Here is an 18687-nt window from a genome sequence, read left to right as displayed (position 1 = left end):
TGAATCCAACGATGTATCACTTAGATTACTGGCTGCAGCTGTAATCTAAGTATACATGTAGCAGAGCCCAGAGAGCTGTCTGCACCCACAACAGGCTCTCTATAGAGATTGTACATAAACTGTGAGATGTCAATCACAGCAAGAGGCGTTGGTCTGATGGGCGCATGCCTTGTAGTCCCAGCAATGATAAGGGTACTGCTGCTTAACCAAACATAGCAAATAAAGAACAGATAGGACAGTGACATAACAGGCATGCCTGAACTTTCTGTGTTAACCCTTACAAGCATGCTGGCTTCAACTTACATAGCAAGAACCTGCTGACAGATTACCTTTAATCATGATTATTTGTTAACTAGCTGAATTTTTTATTTCAGATGCAATGGAGTAAAGCTGACCACAGTCTACACAGCACATCGTATATCAGATATACGGAAACTATTCTACGGTGATCGGTTCAGCAGATAAACTATTAAAGTATGACAAATTTTCTAAAAATGTTCCTGTGATTTCAGGTCACTCTTCATCTTTCCTGTGTGTGGGTGGAAATGAGGAATAACACTATTTATGGCCATTAAATGACTTGTATTCTGTATTTTTGAGCAGCTTTCCCCTCTGCAGATTCTCTCTATTTTTTATTATCGTTTCTGAGCTGGTGAGTAGAGACCAGCTGCCAAGATATCTCCCGTACACAGCACCTGCACAGACAAGAAGAAGTCCTGCTCTCCTGTCTCCCTCAGAAGCGGCATGACAGATATTATACAGCAGCACTGAGCAGTGTAGATGTGAATCCAGCAATGAGGCGAAAAACACCTACTAGAAAGCAATAACAAGGAGGTGCAATCAGATCGCTCAATAAGCCGGCACACCATCTTGTTTTGACCAAAATGAATATTTCAGAATGAATGGAAATGGTAGGAAACAGAAAGAAGTGGCTCATAAGTGGAGAAAGAAACAGATTTCATTTATAACGTATAGTAGAAAGCTTCTTATGGTTGTTGATTCTATTGACATTTAACGCTAAAAGCTACTTTTGATCAGAGGGGGTTTCAAGTCTGAGTGCATCTTCAGCTGAATACTTCAAATTCTTTATTTTAGCAAGTCAGTGGGGTCTCAGCACATGGACCACCACAGATCAAAACATCTAGTTTCTGGTAATTCATTAACACCTTAAAGGGAACCTATCATCAGTGTTTTCCCTATTAAACCAAAAATATCCCCTTCTGCAGCTCCTGGGCTGTATTCTATGAAGGTGCACCTTGTTGCTGACCCCCCTTGCAGACCCCTAAAAGAACTTTATGAAATCTTACCGTTTCCTATACAAATGTGTTTGGTTGGCCAGATGGGCAGGCTCTAATTCGACTCCTGTCCCCACTCCTGCCGCTGTTCACCGTCCCCCAGTCATGATTTACGTGGATGATGCCGCCCCACGCTGCTGGAGTATTGCGCAGGCGCATTTCGCTGTGACCCCATCGCAGGGCTGAGTATAAAGCTTCCCTCGCGCGAGCGCCGGTGATGTAGTTGCGCAGGCGCGAGATTATGAGCGGGTACGATGACGACGCTGGCGAGGTCATACACAGCGCTCACACAAGGGAAACTTTATGCTTAACCCCGCGATAGGGGCACAGCGAAATGCGCCTGCGCGAGATCTGGCCAACCAAACTCATTTGCATAGGAAACAGTAAGATTTTATAAAGTTCTTTTAGGGGTATGCAACAAAGTGCACCTTCCTAGAATGCGGCCCAGGAGCTGCTGATATTTTTGGTTTAATAGGGAAAAACCTGGTGACAGATTCCCTTTAAATAGGTTTCTCATTATTGAACAACACCTTATTAAAAGGGACCAGTGAGGTGGGAAAAAAAAAAAAAAAAAAAAAAAACTTACCTCATGGACTAACGATGATCCTCCATGTTCAGAACTGTGCTCCCCACTGACTGCTGGTATCAACATGCAAGACTGGGGCCACTAAATGGCTGCAGTACTTATGTGTCGCTTCCTTTGGATGTTGATTCTAGCAGACCGTTTGGGGGTCTCGGCACTGACCAGTGAAGTAGAGAGAAAAAAAAGAAGGGAATTTTGTTTACTTATCGTAAATTCCTTTTCTTCTAGCTCTAATTGGGAGACCCAGACAATTGGGTGTATAGCTTCTGCCTCCGGAGGCCGCACAAAGTATTACACTCAAAAGTGTTAAGCCCCTCCCCTTCTGCCTATACACCCCCCGTGCTCCCACGGGCTCCTCAGTTTTGGTGCAAAAGCAAGAAGGAGGAAAAAGAATTATAAACTGGTTTAAAGTAACTTCAATCCGAAGGAATATCGGAGAACTGAAACCATTCAACATGAACAACATGTGTACACAAAAAAACAGGGCGGGTGCTGGGTCTCCCAATTAGAGCTAGAAGAAAAGGAATTTACGGTAAGTAAACAAAATTCCCTTCTTCTTTGTCGCTCTATTGGGAGACCCAGACAATTGGGACGTCCAAAAGCAGTCCCTGGGTGGGTAAATTAATACCTCGTAAGAGAGCCGTAAAACGGCCCTTTCCTACAGGTGGGCAACCGCCGCCTGAAGGACTCGTCTACCTAGGCTGGCATCCGCCGAAGCATAGGTATGCACCTGATAGTGCTTTCTGAAAGTGTGCAGGCTCGACCAGGTAGCCGCCTGACACACCTGCTGAGCCGTAGCCTGGTGCCTCAAAGCCCAGGACGCGCCCACGGCTCTGGTAGAGTGGGCCTTCAGCCCTGAGGGAACCGGAAGCCCAGCCGAACGGTAAGCTTCGATAATTGGCTCCTTGATCCACCGAACCAGGGTTGATTTGGAAGCCTATGACCCTTTACGCTGGCCAGCGACAAGGACAAAGAGTGCATCCGAGCGGCGCAGTGGCGCCGTACGAGAAATGTAGAGTCTGAGTGCTCTCACCAAATCTAACAAGTGCAAATCCTTTTCACATTGGTGAACTGGATGAGGACAAAAAGAGGGTAAGGAGATATCCTGATTGAGATGAAAGGGGGATACCACCTTAGGGAGAAAATCCGGAACCGGACGTAGAACCACCTTGTCCTGGTGAACACCAGGAAAGGGGCTTTGCACGACAATGCTGCTAGCTCAGACACTCTCCGAAGAGAAGTGACTGCTACAAGAAAAACCACTTTCTGCGAAAGTCGTGAGAGGGAAATATCTCTCATTGGCTCGAATGGTGGTTTCTGAAGAACCATCAGAACCCTGTTTAGATCCCAGGGTTCTAACGGCCGCTTGTACGGAGGGACGATGTGACAAACCCCCTGCAGGAACGTGCGTACCTGTGGAAGTCTGGCTAGGCGCTTCTGGAAAAACACAGAGAGCGCTGAGACTTGTCCCTTAAGGGAGCCGAGCGACAAACCCTTTTCCAGTCCAGATTGAAGGAAGGACAGAAAAGTAGGTAATGCAAATGGCCAGGGAGAAAAACCCTGAACGGAGCACCATGACAGAAATTTTTTTTTCACATCCTGTGAAAGATCTTGGCGGACGTTGGTTTCCTAGCCTGTCTCATAGTGGCAATGACGTCTTGAGATAACCCTGAAGACGCTAGGATCCAGGACTCAATGGCCACCCAGTCAGGTTGAGGGCCGCAGAATTCAGATGGAAAAACGGCCCTCGAGATAGCAAGTCTGTTCGGTCTGGTAGTGTCCACGGTTGGCCGACCGTGAGATGCCACAGATCCGGGTACCACGACCTCCTTGGCCAGTCTGGAGCGACGAGGATGGCGCGGCGGCAGTCGATCCTGATCTTGCGTAACACTCTGGGCAACAGTGCCAGCGGAGGAAACACATAAGGGAGCTGAAAACTGCGACCAATCCTGAACTAAGGCATCTGCCGCCAGAGCTCTGGGATCTTGAGACCGTGCCATGAACATTGGTATCTTGTTGTTGTGCCGGGACGCCATGAGGTCGACGTCCGGCATCCCCCAGCAGCAACAGATCTCCTGAAACACGTCCGGGTGAAGGGACCATTCCCCTGCGTCCATGCCCTGGCAACTGAGATAATCTGCTTCCCAGTTTACCACGCCTGGGATGTGAACTGCGGATATGGCGGATGCCGTGGCTTCCACCCACATCAAAATCCGCCGGACTTCCTGGAAGGCTTGCCGGCTGCGTGTGCCGCCTTGGTGGTTGATGTATGCCACCGCTGTGGAATTGTCCGACTGAATTCGGATCTGCTTGCCCTCCAGCCACTGCTGGAACGCTTTCTGGGCAAGATACACTGCCCTTATTTCCAGAACATTGATCTGAAGCGAGGACTCTTGCTGGGTCCACGTACCCTGAGCCCTGTGGTGGAGAAAAACCGCTCCCCACCCTGACAGACTCGCGTCCGTCGTGACTACTTCCCAGGATGGGGGAAGGAAGGATTTCCCCTTCGATAATGAAGTGGGAAGAAGCCACCACCGAAGGGAAGCTCTGGTCGCCTGAGAGAGGGAGACTGTCCTGTCGAGGGACGTCGTCTTCCTGTCCCATTTGCGTAGGATGTCCCATTGAAGAGGACGCAGGTGAAACTGCGCGAAAGGGACTGCCTCCATTGCTGCCACCATCTTCCCCAGGAAGTGCATGAGGCGCCTCAAGGGGTGTGACTGGCCTTGAAGGAGCGATTGTACCCCTTTCTGAAGTGACTACTGCTTGAACAGCGGAAGCTTCACTATCGCTGAGAGGGTATGAAACTCCATACCAAGATATGTCAGCGAGTGGGCCGGTGTCAGATTTGACTTTGGAAAATTGATGATCCACCCGAAACCCTGGAGAGTCTTCAGGGAAGCGTCGAGACTGCGTTGGCATGCCTCTTGAGAGGGTGCCTTGATCAGCATCCAAGTACTGGATCACCGAGTGACCCTGCGAGTGTAGGAGCGCTACTACAGTAGCCATAACCTTGGTAAAAACCCGTGGGGCTGTTGCCAGCCTGAACGGCAGTGCCACGAATTGCAAGTGTTCGTTTCCTATGGCGAAGCGCAAGAAGCGCTGGTGCTCTGGAGCAATCGGTACGTGGAGATAAGCATCTTTGATATCGATCGATGCAAGGAAATCTCCTTGGGACATTGAGGCGATGACGGAGCGGAGGGATTCCATCCTGAACCGTCTGGTTTTTACATGTTTGTTGAGCAGTTTCAGGTCCAGGACCGGGCGGAAAGACCCGTCCTCCTTTGGGACCACAAACAAGTTGGAGTAAAAACCGTGGCTCAGTTACTGAAGAGGAACCGGGATCACCACTCCTTCTGCCTTCAGAGTGCGCAGCGCCTGCAGAAGAGCCTCGGCTCGCTAGGGAGGCGGGGATGACCTGAAGAATCGAGTCGGGGGACGAGAGGTGAACTCTATCTTGTAACCGTGAGACAGAATGTCTCTCACCCAGCGGTCTTTTATTTGTGGCAGCCAGGTGTCGCAAAAGCGGGAGAGCCTGCCACCGACCGAGGATGCTACTAGAGGAGGTCGAAAGTCATGAGGAAGCCGCTTTGTTAGCGGCGCCTCCGGTGGCCCTTTAAGGACGTGACTTAGACCGCCATGCATCAGAGTTCCTTTGTCCTTTCTGAGACCTTTTGGACGAGGAGAATTGGGACCTGCCCGCGCCCTGAAAGGACCGAAACCTCGACTGCCCTCTCCTCTGTTGGGGTATGTTCTGTTTGGGCTGGGGTAAGGATGTATCCTTTCCCTTGGATTGGTTGATGTTTCATCCAGACGCTCGCCAAACAGCCTGTCGCCAGAAATTGGCAAACTGGTTAAGCGCTTTTTTGGAAACCGAATCTGCCTTCCATTCCCGTAGCCACCAGGCCCTGCGGAGTACCACCGAATTGGCGGCCGCGACCGCCGTACGGCTCGCAGAGTCCAGGACAGCAATAATAGCGTAAGACGCAATTGCCGAGGTCTGTGTGGTAATGGATGCCACTTGTGGCGCGGCCGTGCATGTGGCTGCTTCAATTTGCGCTTGACCTGCTGAGATAGCTTGTAGCGCCCATACGGCTGCGAATGCTGGGGCAAAAGAAGCTCCGATAGCTTCATAGATGGATTTCATCCAGAGCTCCATCTGCCTGTCATTGGCATCTTTGAGCGAGGCCCCCTCTTCCACTGCAAGTATGGATCTAGCCGCCAGTCTGGAGATTGGAGGATCCACTATGGGACACTGAGTCCAACCTTTAACCACGTCAGGGGAAAAAAGATAACGTGTATCCTTAAGGCGCTTAGAAAAACGCTTATCTGGACAAGCATGATGATTCTGGAGTGCCTCTCTGAAATCAGAGTGGTCTAGAAACATACTCGGTGTATGAGAAGCTGACTCCTCCGCCGGAGGAGCTGAGGGAGAAATATCCAGCATTTGATCGATGGACGCAATAAGAACGTTCACTATGGCGTCCCCGTCTGGAGTATTAAGATTGAGAGCGCCCTCAGGATCAGAATCCTGATCAGCTGCGCATCATCAACCAGAGATTCCCCCCGCTGAGACCCTGAACAATATGATGTCGAGGGAAATTCTAAGCGAGCCCACTTAGTCGGTCTGGGGCTGGGGTCTAAGTCAGAACCCTCAGCCTGGGATGTATGAGATACCCCGGGAGGACTTGGTCCAACTGAGGGGGGCCAGGGGACAATGATTCAACAGAGTCCCTTTGCTGAGATACCGGCCTGGACTGCAAGGCTTCTAGTATCTTAGCCATAGTCTCAGAGAGTTTTGCAAACTCCGTCCCCGTCACTAGGACAGTGTCAACAGGTGGCTTCCCCCTGGGCCCCTCTTAGCAGGGGCCCTGGCTGAAGAATTGTCACAGGGGCCCAACAATGCACACAATGAGGGTCAATGGAACCTGCCGGCAGCTGGGTCGTACAAGCGACGCAGGCAGCATAATAAGCCTGTGTTTTGGCACCCCTGCCTTTTGTGGGCGCCCTGAGTAACACAATAGGGTATATAGCCAGAATGAACTGTGCTCATACAGTGTAAAATATATACTATAAACAAATAATGTATCAATACACTACAGCACCATGGGGCTAGCACCACAGGTGCTGCTTACCATCCGCCTAAAGCGGTTATGAGGCCACCAGAGACCGTGTCTGGGTCTCCCAGGGTTTGTCCCTCTCTGCAGCGTCGTAGGAGCTGACAGGAAATGGCTGCGGCGTCCTGACGAGAGGAGGGAGCCGTGGCCGAGGTGCTCACACTGTGCACAGTGAGGGGGGTGGAATATGGAAATCATACTCCAGCCCTCAGTGCTGCTCGTTCCGTGCAGCGTCCCGCCCTTCCCCTGCCTGTCAGGGCTGAGGGCGGGAGAAAGGGAAACTAGGCCGCAAGCAAGCCGGGGACTCGAGTATAAGCGTGGCCGCCGTAAAAGCGCGGCCGACGCCGAAGTCCCCGGCGAACTACAAGTCCCAGCCGCGCCGCAGTTTCCCATGGCAGCGGCGGTTAGCGCGGTAGCCCCTACATATAAACACACTCAGCGACGCTGAGTGTGTAATGGCACAGTTTAACCCGGTCAGTGCCGCGGTTCCGGGTGCACTAGCACACCCAGCAAAGCTGAGGTGTTGCCGTGCGCGGTCCACACAGGGATACAGAGTACCTTCACGTAGCAGGGCCATGTCCCTGAACGGTACCCGGATCCTATCCAGCAGGCTCCACAGGAGTTGTGGATGAAGCACGGTCTCAGTGCCTGGAGACCGATAGGATCCCACTTCACCCAGAGCCCTGAGGGGGATGGGGAAGGAAAGCAGCATGTGGGCTCCAGCCTCTGTACCCGCAATGGATACCTCAACCTTAACAACACCGCCGACAAGAGTGGGGTGAGAAGGGAGCATGCTGGGGGCCCTATATGGGCCCACTTTTCTTCCAACCGACATAGTCAGCAGCTGCTGCTGACTAAACTGTGGAGCTGTGCTGTGCGTGTCTGACCTCCTTCGCACAAAGCAAAAAACTGAGGAGCCCGTGGGAGCACGGGGGGTGTATAGGCAGAAGGGGAGGGGCTTAACACTTTTGAGTGTAATACTTTGTGCGGCCTCCGGAGGCAGAAGCTATACACCCAATTGTCTGGGTCTCCCAATAGAGCGACAAAGAAAAAAACATCTCCTGGACTAACGACGATCCTACATGTTCAGAACGGTGTTCCCCACTAGCTGCTGGTATCAACATGCAAGACTGGGGGCCACTAACTGGCTGCAGCACTTATGCGTCACCCCCTTTGGATGTTGATTCCAACAGACCGGTTGGGGAACTCAGCATTAACGACTGAGGATTGGGGGTGGTCCCAGGACAGGAGTATTGGCTTTTTTTTACATTTTGTCTCCTACTTGGACCAATGATGGACAACTGCTTTAAAATATACATTTGATAGGGGGCACATCTACTTTTAGTCTCAATTTCTAGACTCACTGGAATCATCCAAGTGTTTACCATAACCTGAAAGCCCCTCAGTCCCGCACCATTATCCCCGAATTTAAAGGCAATTTTAAGGAGTGTGGCCACAACCTTGTGCTTCCTGATTCTTTACATGTATTGGGGGCACATCATGACGACACGTACAGGACGGTGGAAAGGATGATACAGAGGGTTAATAGTCACTTCCTACAGATCGCCATTTCCTATTTAATAGAAATATTATTTCCTCAAAACAGCACAAAGCGATTACAACAACTGCAGAGATGTCAAAAGAGCAAGTGTCCTGTGCCTGAAGGAAACCGGAGAGAGCCGTGCAGCCCACCATCCACTGTAGTATTGAGCGATGGTCGTGCTCCAGTGTGATACATGTGTTTTGCCCCAGGGCTATGGGGTACTCAGTCCGGGGTGGTGTACTTATTGGGACAGTTCACCGGGTGGCTGTTGCCCGGTTCCATGACCCTGGGGGTCGCTTTAAAAAGTTGTATATTTACAGGGGATTGATAAAGTTTTTGTCATGATGCCACTTGTGGGTTGCGGCTATTTAGGTGGAGCCGCCGCTGCACAATTCTCACTACTGGGGCTGGTGTTGGTGGCAGCCTGGATGTTGGGCCCTCCACAAGTAGGGCCAGGCCCCAGGGGACAGATGTTGTTGGGCGTGGAAAGAATGTAGACCACACAAGGGATTGCAGTGTAACTGGTTTCTTTCCTCACACTGTTGTTATGGCTGACAACCCGATGGAGGCTGGTCCTTACCTCTGGTCCCCTTAGTCCCAGTGCCGGTGTGGTGACCTGGTGGCTTTCTTCCTCTGCACCTGTCTCTAGTTGGTGGGTCTCCGTGGCTTGGAGCGTCTGGAGGTCCTCTCCTGGTTCTGTCTTAGTCCGTATAACAGGTAGCATGAACCCTGTGGGATCAGATTCTCAGGTCCTGTTCCCTGGTTCTCCCGTTGCTACTGTGTCCCGAACTTTACGGCCAGTGAGGTCCTGGATGATTCCCTCACTGTGCAGATTTTATCAGGTCTGCCTGGAGCGTTTGCCTGACCTAGGTTCTGTACCTCGTCGGTACTATGGTTCCTGGAGTACTCCACCGGCAACCACACGCCTGGGCCCTCAGGTCACCGTTACACTCTCCTGTCAATGCGGTTACATCCGTCCCCTCTCACTTCCACTTACTGACTGTCTCACCCCTCCCCGCTGGTTGTCGTCTAGTGGACTGGATCGGCTCCACCCCTAGGTGGCCATCCATTGGGTCCAACCCTAGTCTGTCACCAGTCTTTGGGAATGGGGAAAAACAGGGATTAAAATGAATGTTTTGCTGTTACCGGCACTGGTCTTCTGGGTCCCTGGGGGTAGGCCCTATCCAGGATGCAGTTCCTTGTAGCTCCTGATGGCTTCAGAGTCGCTACACATGCACAACTGGACAAATACTAGGAACACTACTTAAGTGTAATTGATTATTAGGGTGCACTGGGCCCTGAAATATTGATAAAATTATAGTGCTGTGCTATTCTGGATGTCAAAAGTGAACGATCCCATTTCAGTGCTGATACATGTAGAAGAAGGGGCCCAGCTCAGACTACGGTGACAGCCAAGCAAACTAAGGCTCTGTGCACACGTTGCTTTATGGGCTTCTTTTCTGCACCCAAAAAAGCATGTTTTGGCAGGAAAAAGGGAACCTGAAAAAAAAACCATGCGTTTTTTATTACGTTTGTGCATTTTTTCCTGTTTCTTTTTGTGCTTTTTTTCCAGTACTGGATATTCAGGTGCTGTACACCTTCGATCACTGCCGGATCTCCGGCTGATGTTATAGCTGAGACCGAGATCTCAGTGCCCACGCCGCTCCCGGCAGTTTAACCCACCGTATGCTGCGATCAGTGCGATTGAAGCTTTCAGAAGGCAGTGAGAGGAATCGCTTACCTCTCCCGGGCGATTGGGGCCCTGTAATGCAATCACAGGGGCCCGATCGTTGCCAAAGTAACCCTTAAGGCCGCTTTACACGCTGCAATTAATCGTGCGAGCGCACCTGCCTCCATCAATTGTGCGGCACGGGCAATTTGTTGCCCGTGTCGCACAAAGTAGTTAACCACCGTCACATGTACTTACATTCCAAACGACCTCGCTGTGGGCGGTGAACATCCTCTTCCTGAAGGGGGAGGGACGTTCGGCGTCACAGCGACATCACACAGCGGCCGGCCAATAGAAGCAGAGGGGCGGAGATGAGCGGGACGTAACATCTCGCTCACCTCCTTCCTTCCGCATTGACGGCGGGACGCAGGTAAGCTGTGTTCATCGTTCCCTGGGTGTCATATGGAGCGATGTGTGCTGCCCTGGGAAAGATGAACAACCGGCGCGCAGAAGGACGATCGATTTTTTGAAAATGAGCGACGTGTCAACGAGCAACGATAAGGAGCATTTCTGCTCGTTCACAGTCGCTCGTAGCTGTCACACGCTACGATATGTCAAACGATGCCCGATGTGCGTCATTAGCGACGTGACCCCGACGACATATCGCCCAATATATCGTAGCGTGTAACGGGCCTTTAGTCATCACCATGAGGACCCTAGGTTACTGAGCTATGGAGAGCCTCACAGACCATGCTGTATGCACAGTGTGTGAGGCGAAGTGCTGTGGTATAATCATCTGTAGTGATAAAGCTTTACAAGGGATTATAGAAACGCAGAAAATAAAACGCAGATACAATTGACTCGCTGCTTCTTTTTTCAGTAACAAAATCTGCAAGGAAAAAAGAAGCAGCGTGTGCACAGCAGGTCATGACTCTCGTAGACTTTGCTGGGATGTTTTTCCTTGCTTTTATTATTTAAAATAAGTAAGGAAAAATGTATGAAAAAAAAACGCAAAAAAAAAACACCACATGGGCACAAGGCCTGTCTTTTCCACTTGCAACCATCGCTTTTGGGAAGGTCCTCTGCTTGTTTGTTTTGGGTTAAACATGAAGAAAATCTTAAAGGTGTTGCGCCGCACCTCATTTTCCACTCCCGGAGTGGAGAGATGCTGTTGCCTGCCGTGCGAAGCAGTTGCCTTTGGAAGCCCAGCGGTTATTGGGTATGTATTCTACCGAGAGCCGGGAATCCGATGGTTCCTCTCCGGCCCAACATGCAGGAACATCCATCAAGGCGGAAATTTAGACTGCCTATAAATACAAGCTAAATGTCAGCCAATGAGTCGGTATGTGGAGGTCTCTAGCCAATGGCTAGTGTGGCTCATCTTTATTAGCCTCCAATGGTAGCCAGCTGTTTTCCAGGTGTATTTGCAGCAATATGTCTTGTGAGCGAGCCATTACTGGGGATGTGCCTACGAACCAACACTTCACCACCATTTTTGTCCAACGTAAAGTCGGAGACACAGAACTATGGCGGTGTCCTTCCCTAGAAGTACTGCTTCTAATGGAGATATGAGTGCAGCACAGAGCACTATGTGGCGGCACAGAGCACTATGTGGCGGCACAGAGCACTATGTGGCGGCACAGAGCACTATGTGGCGGCACAGAGCACTATGTGGCGGCACAGAGCACTATGTGGCGGCACAGAGCACTATGTGGCGGCACAGAGCACTATGTGGCGGCACAGAGCACTATGTGGCGGCACAGAGCACTATGTGGCGGCACAGAGCACTATGTGGCGGCACAGAGCACTATGTGGCGGCACAGAGCACTATGTGGCGGCACAGAGCACTATGTGGCGGCACAGAGCACTATGTGGCGGCACAGAGCACTATGTGGCGGCACAGAGCACTATGTGGCGGCACAGAGCACTATGTGGCGGCACAGAGCACTATGTGGCGGCACAGAGCACTATGTGGCGGCACAGAGCACTATGTGGCGGCACAGAGCACTATGTGGCGGCACAGAGCACTATGTGGCGGCACAGAGCACTATGTGGCGGCACAGAGCACTATGTGGCGGCACAGAGCACTATGTGGCGGCACAGAGCACTATGTGGCGGCACAGAGCGTCTATGCCATGTGTGTGGGGCCTCGGAGACGGACAGGCCTATTCATTTCTAGGTGGAGTATCCCTTTAAGAACGCAGCATGCAGGGCGGTCGGGTAACAGGCAGCAGTGCACTGCTAACATGTAATTACACGGGTGGGACGCACGCTGGGGTTTGGTCCTGGGCCAGATTGTGAGGAGATATCGAGCTCGTATCCTGTACAGACCCTTCTATATGAAGCATGCACACAATGGGTAGATTTCGCAGTAATCTCACAGATCTTTCGGTTCCTAAATACATCTAATAACGGTGACCTACAAGCCACATCCACTTTTGTCCTATGTGACCTAGTCCCCCAAAATTTGCAGAATTATTGTATAAATGTGGCGCGCTCCACCCAAGACGGCCATGCTGCATTTCTGGTGCGTCCTGCCGTACAGGATCCCTCTGTCACGCTCCTATCATCCTCACAGCTTTAATGAGGAGATTATGACTATTTATATGTCATTTAGAGGTGACTAAACTGTGGACGCCGGCGAGTGGGGAATGAATCAGGAACTCTTTTGATGTGCTATCCACATTTGCATATCACTAGATGGCGGCATACACATGGCGGTATTAATGCTCCACAGGAAAATGTAAGCAGTACCCTTAGAACTCTATGGGGGCATACTGTACCTCTGTTTCTGATTCGGGGATATATATCTCCACAATCAGACAAGGGGGGAGGGGGTGGTGTATCTCCACAATCAGACAAGGGGGGGGGTGTATCTCCACAATCAGACAAGGGGGGGGGGGGGGGTGTATCTCCACAATCAGACAAGGGGGGGGGGGGGGGGGTGTATCTCCACAATCAGACAAGGGGGGGGGGGGGGGGGTGTATCTCCACAATCAGACAAGGGGGGGGGGGGGGGGGGGGTGTATCTCCACAATCAGACAAGGGGGGGGGGGGGGGGGGGTGTATCTCCACAATCAGACAAGGGGGGGGGGGGGGGGGGGTGTATCTCCACAATCAGACAAGGGGGGGGGGGGGGTGTATCTCCACAATCAGACAAGGGGGGGGGGGGGTGTATCTCCACAATCAGACAAGGGGGGGGGGGGTGGTGTATCTCCACAATCAGACAAGGGGGGGGGGGGGGGGTGTATCTCCACAATCAGACAAGGGGGGGGGGGGGTGGTGTATCTCCACAATCAGACAAGGGGGGGGGGGGGGGTGGTGTATCTCCACAATCAGACAAGGGGGGGGGGAGGTGGTGTATCTCCACAATCAGACAAGGGGGGGGGGAGGTGGTGTATCTCCACAATCAGACAAGGGGGGGGGGAGGGGTGTATCTCCACAATCAGACAAGGGGGGGGGTGGTGTATCTCCACAATCAGACAAGGGGGGGGGGGGGGGGTGTATCTCCACAATCAGACAAGGGGGGGGGGGGGGTGTATCTCCACAATCAGACAAGGGGGGGGTGGTGTATCTCCACAATCAGACAAGGGGGGGGGGGGTGTATCTCCACAATCAGACAAGGGGGGGGGGGGGGGGGGGTGTGTATCTCCACAATCAGACAAGGGGGGGGGGGTGTATCTCCACAATCAGACAAGGGGGGGGGGGGGTGTATCTCCACAATCAGACAAGGGGGGGGGGGTGTATCTCCACAATCAGACAAGGGGGGGGGGGGGGGGGTGTATCTCCACAATCAGACAAGGGGGGGGGGGGTGTATCTCCACAATCAGACAAGGGGGGGGGTGTATCTCCACAATCAGACAAGGGGGGGGGTGTATCTCCACAATCAGACAAGGGGGGGGGGGGGTGTATCTCCACAATCAGACAAGGGGGGGGGGGGGGGTGTATCTCCACAATCAGACAAGGGGGGGGGGGGGGGTGTATCTCCACAATCAGACAAGGGGGGGGGGTGTATCTCCACAATCAGACAAGGGGGGGGGGGGTGTATCTCCACAATCAGACAAGGGGGGGGGGGGGTGTATCTCCACAATCAGACAAGGGGGGGGGGGGGTGTATCTCCACAATCAGACAAGGGGGGGGGGAGGGGTGTATCTCCACATTCAGACAAGGGGGGGGGGGTGTATCTCCACAATCAGACAGGGGGGGGGGGGTGTATCTCCACAATCAGACAAGGGGGGGGGGGGGTGTATCTCCACAATCAGACAAGGGGGGGGGGGGTGTATCTCCACAATCAGACAAGGGGGGGGGGGTGTATCTCCACAATCAGACAAGGGGGGGGGGGTGTATCTCCACAATCAGACAAGGGGGGGGGGGTGTATCTCCACAATCAGACAAGGGGGGGGGGTGTATCTCCACAATCAGACAAGGGGGGGGGGGGGGTGTATCTCCACAATCAGACAAGGGGGGGGGGGGTGTATCTCCACAATCAGACAAGGGGGGGGGGGTGTATCTCCACAATCAGACAAGGGGGGGGGGGTGTATCTCCACAATCAGACAAGGGGGGGGGGGGTGTATCTCCACAATCAGACAAGGGGGGGGGGTGTATCTCCACAATCAGACAAGGGGGGGGGGGGGTGTATCTCCACAATCAGACAAGGGGGGGGGGGGTGTATCTCCACAATCAGACAAGGGGGGGGGGGGTGTATCTCCACAATCAGACAAGGGGGGGGGGGGTGTATCTCCACAATCAGACAAGGGGGGGGGGGTGTATCTCCACAATCAGACAGGGGGGGGGGGGTGTATCTCCACAATCAGACAAGGGGGGGGGGGGGTGTATCTCCACAATCAGACAAGGGGGGGGGGGGGGTGTATCTCCACAATCAGACAAGGGGGGGGGGGTGTATCTCCACAATCAGACAAGGGGGGGGGGGTGTATCTCCACAATCAGACAAGGGGGGGGGGGTGTATCTCCACAATCAGACAAGGGGGGGGGGTGTATCTCCACAATCAGACAAGGGGGGGGGGGTGTATCTCCACAATCAGACAAGGGGGGGGGTGTATCTCCACAATCAGACAAGGGGGGGGGGGGGGGTGTATCTCCACAATCAGACAAGGGGGGGGGGGGGGTGTATCTCCACAATCAGACAAGGGGGGGGGGGTGTATCTCCACAATCAGACAAGGGGGGGGGGGTGTATCTCCACAATCAGACAAGGGGGGGGGGGGTGTATCTCCACAATCAGACAAGGGGGGGGGGTGTATCTCCACAATCAGACAAGGGGGGGGGGGGGGTGTATCTCCACAATCAGACAAGGGGGGGGGGGTGGGGTGTGTATCTCCACAATCAGACAAGGGGGGGGGGTGTATCTCCACAATCAGACAAGGGGGGGGGGGTGTATCTCCACAATCAGACAAGGGGGGGGGGGTGTATCTCCACAATCAGACAAGGGGGGGGGTGTATCTCCACAATCAGACAAGGGGGGGGGGGGGGGTGTATCTCCACAATCAGACAAGGGGGGGGGGGGGTGTATCTCCACAATCAGACAAGGGGGGGGGGGTGTATCTCCACAATCAGACAAGGGGGGGGGTGTATCTCCACAATCAGACAAGGGGGGGGGGTGTATCTCCACAATCAGACAAGGGGGGGGGGTGTATCTCCACAATCAGACAAGGGGGGGGGGGGGTGTATCTCCACAATCAGACAAGGGGGGGGGGGTGGGGTGTGTATCTCCACAATCAGACAAGGGGGGGGGGTGTATCTCCACAATCAGACAAGGGGGGGGGGGTGTATCTCCACAATCAGACAAGGGGGGGGGGGGGTGTATCTCCACAATCAGACAAGGGGGGGGGTGTATCTCCACAATCAGACAAGGGGGGGGGGGTGTATCTCCACAATCAGACAAGGGGGGGGGGTGTATCTCCACAATCAGACAAGGGGGGGGGGGTGTATCTCCACAATCAGACAAGGGGGGGGGGTGTATCTCCACAATCAGACAAGGGGGGGGGGGTGTATCTCCACAATCAGACAAGGGGGGGGGGTGTATCTCCACAATCAGACAAGGGGGGGGGGGTGTATCTCCACAATCAGACAAGGGGGGGGGTGTATCTCCACAATCAGACAAGGGGGGGGGGTGTATCTCCACAATCAGACAAGGGGGGGGGTGTATCTCCACAATCAGACAAGGGGGGGGGGTGTATCTCCACAATCAGACAAGGGGGGGGGGGTGTATCTCCACAATCAGACAAGGGGGGGGGGTGTGTATCTCCACAATCAGACAAGGGGGGGGGTGTATCTCCACAATCAGACAAGGGGGGGGGGTGTATCTCCACAATCAGACAAGGGGGGGGTGTATCTCCACAATCAGACAAGGGGGGGGGGGGTGTATCTCCACAATCAGACAAGGGGGGGGGTGTATCTCCACAATCAGACAAGGGGGGGGTGTATCTCCACAATCAGACAAGGGGGGGGGGTGTATCTCCACAATCAGACAAGGGGGGGGGGTGTATCTCCACAATCAGACAAGGGGGGGGGGTGTATCTCCACAATCAGACAAGGGGGGGGGTGTATCTCCACAATCAGACAAGGGGGGGGGGGTGTATCTCCACAATCAGACAAGGGGGGGGGGGGTGTATCTCCACAATCAAACAAGGGGGGGGGGGGGTGTATCTCCACAATCAGGCAAGGGGGGTGTATATCCACACACATCATAAAGGGGGGGGGGGTCTCTAGAGAGTACACAGCCACCACCACCATGGTAAATCATGGTACAATAAACCGGGGGGGGTTAATTACTGCAGTTAAAGTCAATAATAAAAAAACTACGTGAGGACAACACTGATCTGTGGCCACGCGCCCTAGAATCGCAATATTGTGGTCATATTTCAATTAATGATAGTTAATGGGGGCCACAAGTGGCTGCACAAATCTAACACAATTAGTAAGTTATTCCCTGTCCGTAGGACAGGAAATAACTTACTAGTCACTCAGGGTTTGACTGCTGGGACCCCCAACAATTCCAAGAACTCTGCTATGCAGTCCCTTTTTGGAGCAGTTGCTCATGCTCATCCGGCGCTCCATTCATTGTCTATGGAACGGCTGGGAATACCGAAGCACTGTACTCCGATTTCTCTAGCAGCCAAATAGACAATGAATGGAGCAGACCATGAGCACTTCTGATCCAACAAGGGTCTGCAGAGCTCTATTGTCAGGATTGCGGGGGTCCCATCAGTAAATTATCCCATATGCTCTGGATTGGGGACAATGTGCTGCATTGGGAGCGACCCTTGTAATTGTGGCAGCTGGACATTAACAAATAGCCCATCCTAACCAAAAGATGGTTGTGTTAGGAAGACGCCCCCTGCACCCAATTTTTGCTTTTCCAAGCCACATCCAGACATAAGAATCCCCCGGGGAAATGCAGCATCACTCAGTTACATACATCGGAAGCACAGAGGGGGCTGCCAGCAGAGGACCCCACCTACGAATACTGTATTTATAAGGACAGAGGGGGGGGGGTTCTGTTTTGTGCAATCTAATGGAAAATGACAACATTTAAAAAGGGGGTTATTCAGCCTCAAGAAGGAATTTAAAAAATATAAGTGATAAGCACGTATCCCTTTTCTCTCCGTGGTCTTCCAGGCGCAGGATTAATGGTATCTCATCGCTGAGCGGTGATGCTGGCAAGGCATAAAATAGGGGTTCCATTTTTTTTTATTTTTTGGGGGGAGTGAAGACTTATAGCAACTATATAATATGCGGTTGCCCATTCATTCACATGGGTGCAGCAGGAGTGGTACAACATAAGTCAATTGCAAGGGACAGAGCCTTCTGGGGGTTGTAGTTCTTCACTAGCAATAGAGGTGCAGGCTGTACATTATTATTATTATTATTAATATTGATTATTATAGCGCCACTATTATATCACCATCCTACCACAATGCTGACTGCAGGAGGACAGCAATATAGGAAGCAACCATTACGGAACCACAAGTGTCAGCATGCCCTGCAGCTGTTTGCTGGGAATGCTGGGCTCTGTAGTCCCAGCTCCAGGCAGGGTATGCAGTGCTGCAGCCTGTCCACACCCCCTGCAGGCACTCACCAGTCAGTCTTCGTCTTCCCGTCCACCACGTCCTTGTAGGCGGCCTGCAGAGCAGCTCCATTCTTGCTGAGGTTCACAGCCATGTTGTGTAGTCCCTGCTCCCCGGCACTTCCTCCAGCCTGCACCCTGCTCTGCACACTGCGCCCGCCGCCGCCGCTTCCTCCTTGTGCTCCTCCCCGGGCAGCGCCATCTGCTGGCCGCACGGAGAACTCCCTCATGAGTCACCTTGTAGAAATGCTTTCTGTTCCCTTTCCTGTCTCTCCTATTGTTTCTGCATTTCCTCCATGAATATCAGCAGCACTTTGTATATTAATATCTACAACTAAACACTGCAAGCAGTAGAGACCTGCTAACATCACTGAGATGTATGGAAATATAGAGGGACT

General features: G+C 52.7%; 1 protein-coding gene across 2 annotated transcripts in view; it reads right to left on the bottom strand.

Annotated features, from left to right (window-relative positions):
- Positions 1–18475, bottom strand: part of DBNL (drebrin like) — a 71359-nt gene extending 52884 nt beyond the window's left edge. The window contains exon 1 of one of the 2 annotated variants that reach the window (XM_075346259.1): positions 18302–18475. In XM_075346259.1, the coding sequence (XP_075202374.1) occupies positions 18302–18384 (83 nt within the window). In that variant the 5' untranslated portion in view covers positions 18385–18475. The remainder of the gene's footprint in view (positions 1–18301) is intronic. The other variant, XM_075346257.1, reaches the window with a different exon arrangement.
- Between the last annotated feature and the right edge of the window lie 212 nt (positions 18476–18687).

This window comes from Anomaloglossus baeobatrachus, chromosome 4, assembly GCF_048569485.1.
Source record: "Anomaloglossus baeobatrachus isolate aAnoBae1 chromosome 4, aAnoBae1.hap1, whole genome shotgun sequence".
Classification (NCBI taxonomy): Eukaryota; Metazoa; Chordata; class Amphibia; order Anura; family Aromobatidae; genus Anomaloglossus; species Anomaloglossus baeobatrachus.
Note: the sequence above shows the minus strand (reverse complement) of the source record. Positions and strands in the feature narration are given on the sequence as shown.